This window comes from Loxodonta africana, chromosome 10 (assembly GCF_030014295.1).
Source record: "Loxodonta africana isolate mLoxAfr1 chromosome 10, mLoxAfr1.hap2, whole genome shotgun sequence".
In the NCBI taxonomy this organism is placed as follows: domain Eukaryota; kingdom Metazoa; phylum Chordata; class Mammalia; order Proboscidea; family Elephantidae; genus Loxodonta; species Loxodonta africana.
Window position 1 is genome coordinate 113,209,395 of NC_087351.1, and position 13,549 is coordinate 113,222,943.

Genomic DNA, 13,549 nt, shown 5'->3' on the forward strand with positions numbered 1-13,549 from the left:
CAGAGTTTTAAGAGTGGGGGATGGAGGAAGCAGGGAGAGTAGGCACGGGGTTCCCACTAACAGACACTGCCCCGCCCTATTGCTCAAGATGTCCATCTCCTGTCACTCTCAAAGCTAAGTGCTCAAGCCATGTGCAAATACGTTCCAGGGGCTTAAAGCATTCACCCTTCGTGTTTGCTACTTGGACTCTGCTGTAGGAAATAAATACCGCACACGACAGAAGAAGGCCTGATTGACAGTGGCCAGCAGCTGGAAAACAGCAGCACGGGCGCACGGGGACACAAGGTAAGGAAACTTGAGGACGTGCCCTGGTTAGAATGATACACAGCGTTAAAAGCGGATTTGGCGGATACTTGTTGAAGCTGAGTGACGGGTGTGTGGGATTTATCATACTATTCTTTCTACCCTGGTGTAGGTTTGAAATTTTCCGTAATAAAAAAAAAAAAAGTGGATTTGGTTCTCCAAAGATGATACACAGATGGCCAGTACGTGTCTGAAAAGACGTCTTGACATCACTGGTCGTTAGCAAATGGAAAGCACAATAAGCTACACTTCACACCCACTTTGGTGGCTATTGAAAAAACACAGAAAATAATAAGTGTTGGAGGGGAGATAGAGAAACGGCCAGTACAACCGTAAAATGGTGCAGCCGCTCTGGAGAACAGTTTGCTGGGTCCTCAGAAAGAAACAGAGTTGCCAGGTGACCCAGTAATTCCACTCCTGGTTGTACACCCAAAAGAACCGAATACAGGGGTTTAAACAAAAACTTGTCCGTGAATGTTCGTGACAGCATTATTCACAACACCAAAAGGTGGAAACAACCCACGTGGCGGTCAGATGAGTGGACAAACAGACGCAGTCTATACATATCAAGCAATATTATTCAGCCATAAAAGGAAGTGAAATTTTAACACATGCCATAACACGGATGAACCTTGAAAACATGCTAAATGAAATGCCAGATACAAAAGGACAAGTATTGTCTGATCCCACTTATTTGAAATGTCTAGAATAGGCAAATTAATGGAGACAGAAAATAGGCGAAATGTCACCCGGGCTGGGGCAGGGAGGGGAGTTATGGCTTATAGGTTTCTGTTTGGGGTGGTGATGGCCGCACATGACAACTGTGTTAATGCCACGGAATTATACACGTAAACATGGTTAAAGGGGCACATCTTATGTCACACGTGTTTAATCACAAACTTGAAAAGAGTGTATTTGGAATGTGGTAACTTGGGCGACATTGCCATAAAGCCATCATAAATAGAAGTGGCTGGGCAATCAAATGGTGAGAAACCCACCAAAGCCCTGTGTGCTGAGACAAAAGGGTGGAAGGGAAATTCAGCCGTCAATAGCGAATGACCACTGGTGGCCAGGGGCACCGTGGATGGTTTTTAAAAATTACTCTTATTTTAACTTTTCTGCCTTTTCCAAAATTTTTTTATAAAGAGCATATTAACTTTTGTATTAAAAAAAAAAAAAAAAAAAACCATGAACTATGTTGCATTCTCCAGCATGTTTCCATGGGTGCCCTTTTCGGCTCAGATGACTAACAGTTGCCATTAGGGACCTCCCCACCAAGTGCTGCTGCCCCCCAGTCTGGTCCATTTCAGAGTGCGGGGTGGATCTCTGCAGCAGCCCCTGAGAGAATGGCTCGCCACAGTGTGTTGGATTTAAGGAAACCAAGGGCCCCCTTCAATGCCATCTCCTCAATGTGCTCCTGTCTTTGCAGCTGAAGGCTCAAGCTCCCTCAGCTCTGTATGCGGAATTCTGCTCTCAGTTCTCAGGGCCCACTCCTGGCTGGAGCCACGGCTCTGCCCTCCTGGAGCTTCTGTTTTCAGAGCCGAAATGGACTTAAAGCAAACGGTCCCAGGAGAAAATACGAATGCACTGGGATGAGTTTAGGAGGGAAAACACAGCGAGATTACTTTAGGGGTCAGAGAAGGCTCCTGTGGAGGAAGAGGAAGATGAGGAGAGGGCGGTGTTCTCCAGGAGCAGAGCAGGAAGGAGAATATCTCAGAAGTGCCAATGGCATGTGCAAAGGCCCTGGGGTGAAGGGAAGCAGGAATATTTGAAGGGGCTTAGCCACAGAATAGAGGTAGGTGGCCCTCTGGGACCATGACATCAGACAAACCCCTCTGTCAACTTCAAGGTCACCCCGGGTAGGCTCTGTACCTTGCCACAATCTCTGGCTGGCGAGACAGCTCCATCACTGTGAATGCCAGGTGGTTGGCGGAAGTCTCGTGACCTGTGGGAGAGGAGGAGACAGACAGCTCCACACAGGGGACAGGTGCTGGCTCCTTCAGAGTCAGGGCCTAAAGTGACCAGAGCTCCCATCATCCATCATTTCTGCAAAGGTCCGAGCCCCTGCGCACCACCGAAGCTACCAACCAGCAATGAAGAAGGTGACGAAGTTGTCCAGCAGAATCTCGTCGTCTTGGGCATCCTCTTCAGCTGAAAGACAAAGGAGAGGCTCAGTCCCCCAGCAGCAGATGTCTGCGACACTCATATCCCTGGCTTCCTTTCCCCACAGCTTAAAAAAAGAACCAGTCTTTTCCCTTTTAAACCAGACAAGAGACAACCGGAGTCAGCTGTGGTCGGGACCCTGACAGGAAGCCTCTCATGCCCGCCTCAGAGGGAGCCAGCGCACCTTTGAGGATCTGTGTGAGAATGTCCGCGGGGACGTCCTCGCCCCTCTTCAGGGCCTCCCGGCGGCGCTGGACCCAGTCCTTGCCAACCTGGCGCAGAAAGCGGATGCTCTCCCGAATCTCGCGCAGCTGCTTCCGCCTCCCTGGTAAAAACTAAACAGTGGTTCCGGCACAGGTGGCTGACTGAACGCACATGTCTTCTCTCCCATCCCACCCCCCACCCCAAAATGACTTTAGAAAGCCACAGCAGTACTGGCAAGCTGGGAGGTTGGAAGCACGTGAGAAAGTTCTAGAAGAGATGAAGTAGCCAGGGAGACTAAATCAAGATGGTGGCCTGAGTCCAAGCATCGACTTCCCCTTCCTATACCAAATCCCTACATATGATGGGAAGATGCCTTAAACATCTCCATGCAGCAATGGAAAAGAAGGGATCAATGACGGGTGAGGGCAGTTAGAATTTCATTGAAGGAAGAAATCAAAGGCAGAATGAAATGGAATCAACTACCAATGTGAATGAGATGGCACAAGGGGACTGCAAAGCTCAGGGGCTGAAGTCCCAGGAAACAGGAGGGGGAACCTGGGCACCATCACCCGGGGTACCACCTTCCCCCTTTAGTCCTTCTTTATGCCTAGAACAGGGAGGTGGTAGCTGGAGCTACAGCAGCCGTTGTACAACAGGCAAGTGATACGCTAAGAACAATGGAACAGAAAGACAGAAAAATCCAGAAACACTGGACACTGTGGTGCCATCCCAGATTGCCTGCTTTGAGGCTCATTTTACAGGACAGAAAGTTTAGCTCCTAATTTACTTATTAAGCACTTTCATTTTGAGCCTCAGTTTTAGGAGATGAATGCAAATCCTAAGTGATTCAGAGGGTGAAGTAAGTCACTTCACATGCCAGAGCTCAAAACCCATTCTGAGGAAAATACTGAAGGATGTGCTCCAGAAAATGAAAGCACAGGCTGCAGTGGCTGGCCACTAGAGGCAGGGCTGAGGCAGTACCTTTGCCAGGGTGTTGCGTGATGCGGTGATGCCCTCCAACATCACTCTCACTGCCCGGGGCAGGGGCTTCTGGGCATCCAGCAGCATACTGGTCTCCATCCCGAAAGCTGCCTGGGGGAGAGAGATGAGCCAGCTCATACCTGGGGGATGCGAGGCCAGCAGGTCCAGAGCAGAGCCTGGCACAAGGCAGCTGGAGACCCAGGCCCTGGGCTAAGGATTTAGGAGCATCATCTTATCAACTACTATTACTACAATGATCCATGATGATTCCAACCCCGAGGGATAAAGTGAGAATTAAGAGCACATAGTGGCTACTCAGTAAACCTTGGTTTCCTTCCCCTGAGATGCAGCCTTCCTTGGGTGTCCATTCTACACCCAGCTGCACCATGAATTGTTTGAATAACAACAACAATAATAAGGGTGCTTCACTCACTGTTCTCATACTTCAGCTGCCTGACCTGCCTTTATGTGGGGTTAGGGAATATCTGGGTTACTCCTAAGTCGGCCAGGGTAGACAACCAAGCCATACCCAATGGAAGGGGTAGGCTTTGGGGTCACAATCAGGCCAACCTGAAATCGAGTCCTGCTTCTGCCACCAACTACCTACAGGCCAGCCCCTGCGTCTCTCAGTGTCCATATCCAGGATATGAGTTCATAGCCCTGATCTCAAGGAGATAAAGTATGTGAAACCCGGAGAAAGGCATGCTGGTATGTGGAGGAACAGGAGGAAGGGAGGACAGCCAGGAAGAGAAAGAGAAGACCCCTGGGTCCCATGGGGCGTCCCGCCCCTGCCCAGCCATCCACCGTCACCTTGGCCAGGATGTCCATGGCAGTGCAGGTCAGCATGTCCTGCATGGACACTGGGGTCTGCCCATCTGCCTTGGCTTCCAGAATCTCCACCAGCTGCTCAGCCTTCTCGTTGAATGTTTCCATCAAGCTAACCAAGGAGCTGGGGAACAGCAGAGGTGTCAGCAGGCACTGGGACTAGCCCTGTCCTGTGGGTTGCCTGCCACCCTCCTCCTCTGCAGAGACGATGTTGTACCCCTTGTACAGAATAAAGATGGGTGCCCAGCCCACCTGGCCTCCCCTCAAGGCCCAGCCCACAGGTTACGGTTGTGGGAACCCAGCTAAGCCCAGGTTTGCACATTTCTTCTCTACCCAGGACAGACAGACATCCCCTTTGCCCTTGTCTTCACGGTTCCACGGGGCCTCTATCTGCAACTACAGCCCCCAACCCCGACCTCCAGGGGACATGGCAGTGTAGACATTCCAGATGACAGTGGGAAGGAAGATAGGAAAGGCCTGTGGGGCCTCCTAGGACAGGGAGGGCACCCCAGTGCCCCTCTGACCTCTCTGCTTGTGCTACCCACTCTCCTTACCTGCCCTGCCCCAGGCCTCCATGTGTTTCTGCATTTCACTCCCTCTCCTTGAGCAACCATAGTGCCCAACCCTCCATGGGAATGAGGCTTCAGACGCCCTCTGCAGCCCAGAATTCCCAACCCACGGTGCCGCCTGCCTCCAGGCGGCGACCCCAGGATGTCTCCTAGGCATAGAGTTTATGTAGAAAGATGTATGGAAGAATCCACTCCAAACTTGTGAAAATGGTAGCCCCAGGACAGTAGGGATGGGGAGAGACTGTTACTCCATACCTGGCATATTTCTGGGTTGTCTGAGGTTTTACTGAGAGTATGCTGCCTTTGTAACTAAACGTAATTGTTAATGTTAATCATCTGGGTAAAGGGGACATGGAGTTCTTCGTCTTTTGTTATTCTTGCAACTCCTCTGTAAATTTAAAATTATTTCCAAAAAAAAAAAATTTTTTTTTTATTTAATTAAAAAGTAGGAGGGGAGGAGGGATAAAGGGTAATTCTTTTAATTAGGAAAGAAAGCCAGCCCTGTTCTGGCTCCCGGGCTCTGGCACAGGCCCAGCATCCTTGGCCGCTGCCCAGTCCGTGCCCAACCCTGCTGCACAGCTCATCCTGTGGCCCAGGGCTGTGCAGAAAGCACCTGTGATCTGGGGACCCCTCTCCACCCTAACATGCTCTGAAGCGACCTGCCACTCTTAGGACAGAGGTGAGACCCTCACCTTGGTGGCAGTGAGTTCGTCCCTTGCAGTCTTCTGTCTGCAACATTGTCTTCCTGTCACCACTGCCTTTTAGCTCCTCCAAAGCATCCTGCTCCTTCCCACTTCGGGGCCACTGCACACCTGCCCCGTCTGTAGGACCACCCTTCCCTCCCACCCTCCATCTTCCTGTGCCCCTGTTAACCATTGTGACTTCTGCCCACTCTGCAGATGGACACTCAAATACCACTTCCTTGGGGACATGTCCCCTGAACCCCAGGGAGGTCCAATTATATGCTCTCCATAGCACCCTTGACTTTTTTTCCTAACACTTACATGGTTTGCAGTTATATATTTACTTGCACCCCCATGCGTCTGTCAGTTTGTTGTACTGTGGGGGCTTGTGTGTTGCTGTGATGCTGGGAGTTATGCCACCAGTATTCAAATACCAGCAGGTATGGTAGACAAGTTTCAGCTAAGCTTCCAGACTAAGACAGACTAGGAAGAAGGACCCAGCAGTCCACCTCTGAAAAGCACTAGCCAGTGAAAACCTTATGAATAGCAGTGGAACACTGTCTGATACAGTGTCGTAAGACGAGCCCCCAGGTTGGAAGGCACTCAAAACACGACTGGGGAAGAGCTGCCTCCTCAGAGTAGAGCTGACCTTAATGACGTAGATGGAGTCAAGCTTTCGGGACCTTCATTTGCTGATGTGGCACGACTCAAAATGAGAAGAAACAGCTGCAAACATCCATTAATAATCAGAACCTGGAATGTATGAAGTATGAATCTAAGAAAATTTGAAATCGTCAAAAATGAAATGGAATGCATAAAGATCAATACCCTAGCCATTGGTGAGCTGAAATGGACTGGTATTGGTCATTTTGAATCAGACAATCATATGGTCTACTATGTTGGGAATTACAACTTGAAGAGCAATGGCATTGCAATCATCGTCAAAAAGAACATTTCAAGATCTATCTGAAGTACAACGCTGTCAGTGATGGGATAATATCCATATGCCTACAAGGAAAACCAGTCAACATGACTATTATTCAAATTGATGCATCAACCACTAAGGCCAAAGATGAAGAAACTGAAAATTTTTGTCAACTTCAGCAGTCTGAATTTGATCGAACATGCAATCAGGATGCATTGATAATTACTGGTGATTGGAATGTGAAAGCTGGAAACAAAGAAAGATCAGTATCTGCAAAATATGGCCTTGGTGACAGAAACGATGCCGGAGATTGCATGATTGAATTTTGCAAGACCAATGACTTCTTCATTGCAAATATCTTTTTTCACCAACATAAATGGTGACTTTTTTTTTTTATACATGTGGACCTCGCCACTCGGAACACACAGAAATCAAATCAACTCCATCTGTGGGAAGAGAAGACAGAGAAGCTCCATATCATCAGTCCAGGGGCCGACTGTGGAACAGGCCATCAACTGCTCATAGGCAAGTTCAAGGTGAAACTGAAGAAAATTCGAACAAGTCTACGAGAGTCAAAGTATGACCTTGAGTATATCCCACCTGAATCTAGAGACCGTCTCAAGAAAAGATTTGACGTGTTGAACACTAACGACCAAAGACCAGACAAGTTGTGGAATGACCTTAAGTACATTATATAGGAAGAAAGCAAGAGGTCATTAAAAAGACAGGAGAGAAAGAAAAGATCTAAATGAATGTCAGAAGAGACTCTGAAAGTTGCTCTTGAATGTTGAGTAGCTAAAGCAGAAGGAAAAAATGATGAAGTAAAAGAGCTGAACAGAAGATTTTAAAAGGTGGCTCAAGAAGACAAAGTAAAGTATTATGATGACATGTGCAAAGACCTGGAGATAGAAAACCAAAAGGGAAGAACATGTTCAGGATTTCTCAAGCTAAAAGAACTGAAGAAAAAATTCAAGTCTCAAGTTGCAATACTGAAAGATTCTACAGGGAAAATATTAAACAACACATCAAGCATCAAAAGAAGATGGAAGGAATACACAGAGTCATTATACCAAAAAGAATTGGTTGATGTTCAACCATTTCAGACAGTAACACATGATCTGAAACCAATGGTACTGAAGGAAGAATTCCAAGCTGCAGAGAAGGCATCGGTGAAAAACAAGGCTTCAGGAATTGACGGAACACCAATTGAGATGTTTCAACAAACAGATGTAGGCACTGGAAATGCTCACTCATCTATGCCAAGAAATTTGGAAGACAGCCACCTGGCCAAGCGACTGGAAAAGATCCATATTTATGCCTATTCCCAAGAAAGGTGATCCAACTGAATGTGGAAATTATGAAACAATGTCATTAATACCACACGTAAGCAAAATTTTGCTGAAGATCATTCAAAAGTGGCTTCAGCAGTATACCGACAGAGAACTGCCAGAAATTCAAGCCAGATTCAGAAGAGGCTATGGAACCAGGGATATCACTGATGATGTCAGACGGATCCTGGCTGAAAGCACAGAATACCAGAAGGATGTTTACCTGTGTTTTATTGACTATGCTAAGACATTTGACTGCGTGGATCATAACAAATTATGGATGACATTGTGGAGAATGGGAATTCCAGAACACTTAATTGTGCTCATGAGGAAACTTTACATGGATCAAGAGGCAGTCATTTGAACAGAACAAGGGGATACTGCACGGTTTAAAGTCAGGAAAGGTGTGCATCAGGTTTGTATCCTTTCACCATACCTATTCAATCTGTATGCTGAGCAAATAATCTGAGAAGTTAGATTATATGAAGAACAGGGCATCAGTATTAGAGGAAGACCCACTAACAACCTGCATTATACAGATCATACTACCTTGCTTGCTGAAAGTGAAGCACACTCGAAGCACTCACTGATGAAGATCAAAGACTATATAGCCTTTAGTATGGATTACACCTCAAAAAAAAAAAAATCCTCACAAATGGACCAATAAGCAACATCATGATGAACAAAGAAATGACTGAGGTTGTCGAGAATTTCATTTTACTTGGATCCACAATCAACACCCATGGAAGCAGCAGTCAAGAAATCAAAAGACACATTGCATTAGGCAAATTTGGCTGCAAAAGACCTCTTTAAAGTATTGAAAAGCAAAGATGTCACCTTGAGGACTAAGGTGCGCCTGACCCAAGCCATGGTGTTTTCAAATGCCTCATATGCAGCAAAAGCTGGACAATGAATGAGGAAGACTGAAGAAGAATTGGTGCCTTTGAATTGTGGTGTTGGCAAAGAATATTGAGTAAACCATGGACTGCCAAAAGAACAAACAATCTGTTGGAAGAAGTAGAACCAGAATGCTCCTTAGAAGAAAGGATGGTCTATGACTATGTCTCACATAGTTTGGACATGTTATCAAGAGGGATCAGTCCTTGGAGAAGGAAATCATGCTTGGTAAAGTGGAGAGTCAGTGAAAAAGAGGAAGACCCTCAACAAGATGGATTGACCCAGTGGCTGCAACAATGGGCTCAAGCACAGCAACAATTGTAAGGATGGCACAGGATCAGGTATTGTTTCGTTCTGTTGTGCACAGGGTCACTATGAGTCAGAATTGACTCGACGGCACCTAACAACAACATTTATTTCCAAGATTATGTGGAGCTCTTCTTTTTTTTAATAACATTCCAGTTGACTGTCTGGATTGCATGTAGCTAGCTATACAAAAAGGACACTGGGCGTGCAATGGCTCTACATGGTAACATTTGTTAACATCTAAGACTGAATCTCTTACAGTTTTGTTGAGCTAGAGTGTCAGCTGTATGGTAAAATCCTGACTCTCTTGCCTTTTATGGAAAGAAGCAGAACCACAGTCTTTAGGTATAAGTAATGTCTAGGAAAGTAAACCCAGTCCATTGTCCTCGAGTAGATTCCAACTCATAGCACCCCTATAGGACAGAGTATAACTGCTCCATAGGGTTTCCAAGGAGCAGCTAGTGGATTCGAACTGCCAACCTTTTGGTTAGCAGACGATCTCTTAACCACTATGCCACCAGGGCTCCATCTAGAAAAATAGAAACCGGCAATTTACTTTCACAATTTTATTACAAATATATAGTGATAATCTGTGTGGGTAATGGCAGAGCTGCAACATAGTGGTGGTCTCTACCTTTTCTTTGTTAGTGAATTAGGACCCACCCAGGTTCAATAACACTTTCATATATACTTACAAGCATCTTTCAAAGCTTCTTCTCTATCATTTCGTAAATTTTACTCTACAACAAAATAGCCATCTCTAAGATTAAGATGACTACTGGATCAAGAAGCAACAGTGCAATGAACAGAGAAAAGATCGCAGTTGTCAAGGATCTCATTTTACTCGGATTCACAGTCAACATCCATGGAAGCAGCAGCCAAGAAATCAAAGGACGCATTGCCCTGGGCAAATGTGCTGCAAAAGAGCTCTTTAAAGTATTAAAAAGCAAAAATGTCACTTTAATGTCTCAGGTCAGCCTGACCCAAGCCATGGTATTTTCAAATGCCTCATATGCATGTGAAAGCTGGACAATGAATAAGGAAGACTGAAGAAAAATTGATGCCTTTGAATTGTGGTAATGGTGAAGAATATTGAACATACCATGGACTGCCAAAAGAATGAACAAATCTGTCTTGGAAGAAGTACAACCAGAATGCTCCTTAGAGGCAATGATGGTGGGACTTCATCTTACATACTTTGGACATGTTGTCAGGAGGGACCAGCTCCTGGAGAAGAACATCATGCTTGGTAAGGTAGAGAGTCAGTGAAAAAGAGTAAGACCCTCAACAAGATGGACTGACACAGTGGCTGCAAGAATGTGCTCAAGCATAACAACGATCCTCAGGATGGCACAAGACCAGGCAGTGTTTTGTCCTATTGTATGAGTTGGAGCTGACTCGACGGCACCTAACAGCAACAACAAAGATGACTACCTTGTTGTGAGACTTGAAAAATAAAAAATGTATGTGAAGGACTTAACGAGCTCTGAAGTGTTGTGCAGACTTGAGGTCCTGTGTACGTGAGAGGGCTCACCAAGACGGTGCCCCTGGTGTTCATGTCACAACCACTGTGGGTACTTACCCAGTTATAATCTATGCCCTCTGGTAACCTCAAAACTTCCTGAGAGCAGGGACTACAGCAGCTTGGATGGCCTTCACACAAGAGCCCTGGCTCTTCGTACGATAAATATTAAATAAATGACTCTCTTTAGTCTATTCCTTTGCATTCTCACTTCTAGCAACTTTCCAGTAAAACAAGGGTTATTCCAATTCATTAACTCACTCATGCATTCATTGACTGTACAGGCAATCCTGGAGGGCATATGGTGTGCCCAGCACTGTGCTGGGTGCAGGGGTCCAAGGACAGGGCACGTCTTCTGCCTTTAGGGACCTGTGGCCTAATGGGGGAGGCTGATGTGAACGGCAATTACTGCGGTGGATATAAAAGGAGAGTGTTGGAGGCACAGGTTCAGCATCAGGGATCAGGGGACACTCCCGAAGCAGGGATATCTGCGCTGAGTATGAAAGGAGGGCCAGGAATTCCCCAGAGGGGGCACACTGAGGCAGAGGGAATGGTGTAAGCAAAGGTAGAGATTCCAGAAAGTGCGCGGTGGTTCAAGAAAGTTGGGAGACAGGAGGCAGAGGCTGGGTAGTTACGGGGCAGATTTGGGGTGGGTGGGGTCTGACCTTCATCTTCAGATAACAGAGAGCCATTGAAGGCTTCAGAGCAGAGAAGTGATGCGGTCAGATGTGCATTTTAGCAAGATTTCTCCAGGGCAGCGAGGAGGATGCACTGGAGGAGGAAGACAGGAGACAGGGGACCTGTGAGGAGGCAGCAGCGAAAGTTCAGTCTGCCCACAGGTGACGTATGAAACGGTAACTTCACAATGGAGAAACCTGGCAGGTAGCACCTCATTCAGGTGATCAAAGTGAGCGTCTCCAAAAAGAGAACAGATAAGCATCACGTGCCTCCTGATACGATGCACCGAGAAGAACGCAACTTCGCTTCTGTGACATTCCCACCAAAAACTCAAAGACAAGCTCAAATGGAAGGACTGTCTACAAAACTAGCCTGAAATCTTTGGAACGGTTGCACTCATGAACGTCAAGGAAAGACAGAACTGTTCTAGAATGGAGACAAGAGAGACATGGCAATTAAATGCCACACATGATCCTGGATTGAATCCTGGACAAGGAAAATAATAAACCTCATTGCCATCAAGTCAATTCCTACTCATCGTGATCCCATAGGACAGAGTAGGACGACCCCATAGAGTTTCCAAGGCTGTAATCTTCACGGAAGCAGACTGCCACATTTTCCCCTAGCAGAGAGACTGGTGGGTTCGGACCGTCAACCTTTTTGGTTAGCAGCTAAGTGCTTTAACCACTGTGCCACCAGAGCTCCAAGGAAAATAGTAGCCATAAAAAAAATAATAATAATAAATAACTTGACACAAATGTCAAGATCTGAATATGCACCGTGGATTAGGTAACAATATTGGATCACTGTTATATTTCCTGATTCTGATAACTGCACGGTGGCTATGTGAGAATGCCCTTGGCCTCAGGAAATGCCCACAGAAATATTTCAGGGTGAGAGAAAGCAGTGTCTTCAACTTACTCTCAAGTGATTAAAAAATATGCACTATATAAAAAAGTATAAATATATGTACAAACACATGCAGAGAGGTGAAATATATTCATACATACATGTAGAGAGAGAATAAACAACATGGTGGTGTGGGGCAAATGGGGAAAATGTAAAGCGTAGTCAAATCTGCTTAAAAGATGCAGGGAATCCCTTAATAGTATTAAGATTCTTTTCTAGAAATTTGAAATATATCAAAATAAAATATTACCCTCCTCAAAAGTTTAAACATAGAGTTATCATATGACCGGGCAATCCTACTCCTAAGTACATACCTAAGAAAAATGAAAACATACGTTCACACGAAAACTCACACGTGAATGTTCACAGCAGCGTTATCCGTAACAGCTGATGAGCAGATAAACAAAATGTGGCCTATCCATAGGAGAGAATGTTATTCAGCCACAAAAGGGAACGAAGTGCTGACGCACGCTGCAACGTGGATAAACCTTGAAAAAACGATGCCAAGGAAAAGGATCTAGTAACAAAAGGCCACGTGTTGTATGATTCCATTTACATGAAATGTCCAGAATAGACAAATCCAGACAAAGCAAATCAGCCGCTGCCAAGGGACAAGGGTGGGGCTGGGGAGGGGGGTGGGGAGTGACCATTAGTAGGTATAGGGTTTCTTTCTAGGGTGATGAAAATGTCCCAAATTGATTTTGGTGATGAATATACTACAAACTATTGAATCGTACAAATTGTAAGGTATGTGAATCGTATCTCAAGAGGGTTGTTAAAAATATGATAACCAAAAAATAAAATGTTATAAAAAACTAAATGAGAAGCCCAGAGGAGGAGAGAGGCCTGAGTGGGAGGAACCCTTGGAGGACAGGGATCCCTCGCCTCTGGGCTTCATGAACACTCAGCCCTGGATATTTGCAAGCCTCGTGGTGGTCTCTGTAAGCCTCACGGCCTATGGGACGACTGTCCACCCTCTCGTCCCTCTCTCCTTTTGGTCTGATGAAGCCCCCTCAGGCGAAGACTACACCCCAGCTTCCCCCCAGGCCCTCCTACAGAGCAGCCCAGCTCCGCCTCTGGCCAGCCCAGCTCCGCCTCTGGCCAGCCCAGCTCCGCCTCTACCCAGCCCAGCTCCGCCCCGGCCAGCCAAGCTCCGCCTCTCCCCAGCCCAGCTCCGCCTCTACCCAGCCCAGCTCCGCCTCTGGCCAGCCCAGCTCCGCCTCTACCCAGCCCAGCTCCGCCTCTGGCCAGCCCAG

The 13,549-nt window shown here is 46.5% G+C and overlaps 1 protein-coding gene across 1 annotated transcript in view; it reads right to left on the reverse strand.

Annotated features, from left to right (window-relative positions):
- The window catches only part of LOC100677635 (cholesterol 24-hydroxylase), a 35,738-nt gene that overhangs the window by 6,712 nt on the left and 15,477 nt on the right, over window positions 1-13,549 (reverse strand). Inside the window, exons 6-10 of the mRNA XM_003408864.4 lie at window positions 4,462-4,600; window positions 3,652-3,762; window positions 2,651-2,801; window positions 2,392-2,454; window positions 2,176-2,248 (exon numbers count right to left, since the gene is read on the reverse strand). Of these exons, the coding sequence (XP_003408912.1) occupies window positions 2,176-2,248; window positions 2,392-2,454; window positions 2,651-2,801; window positions 3,652-3,762; window positions 4,462-4,600 (537 nt within the window). The remainder of the gene's footprint in view (window positions 1-2,175; window positions 2,249-2,391; window positions 2,455-2,650; window positions 2,802-3,651; window positions 3,763-4,461; window positions 4,601-13,549) is intronic.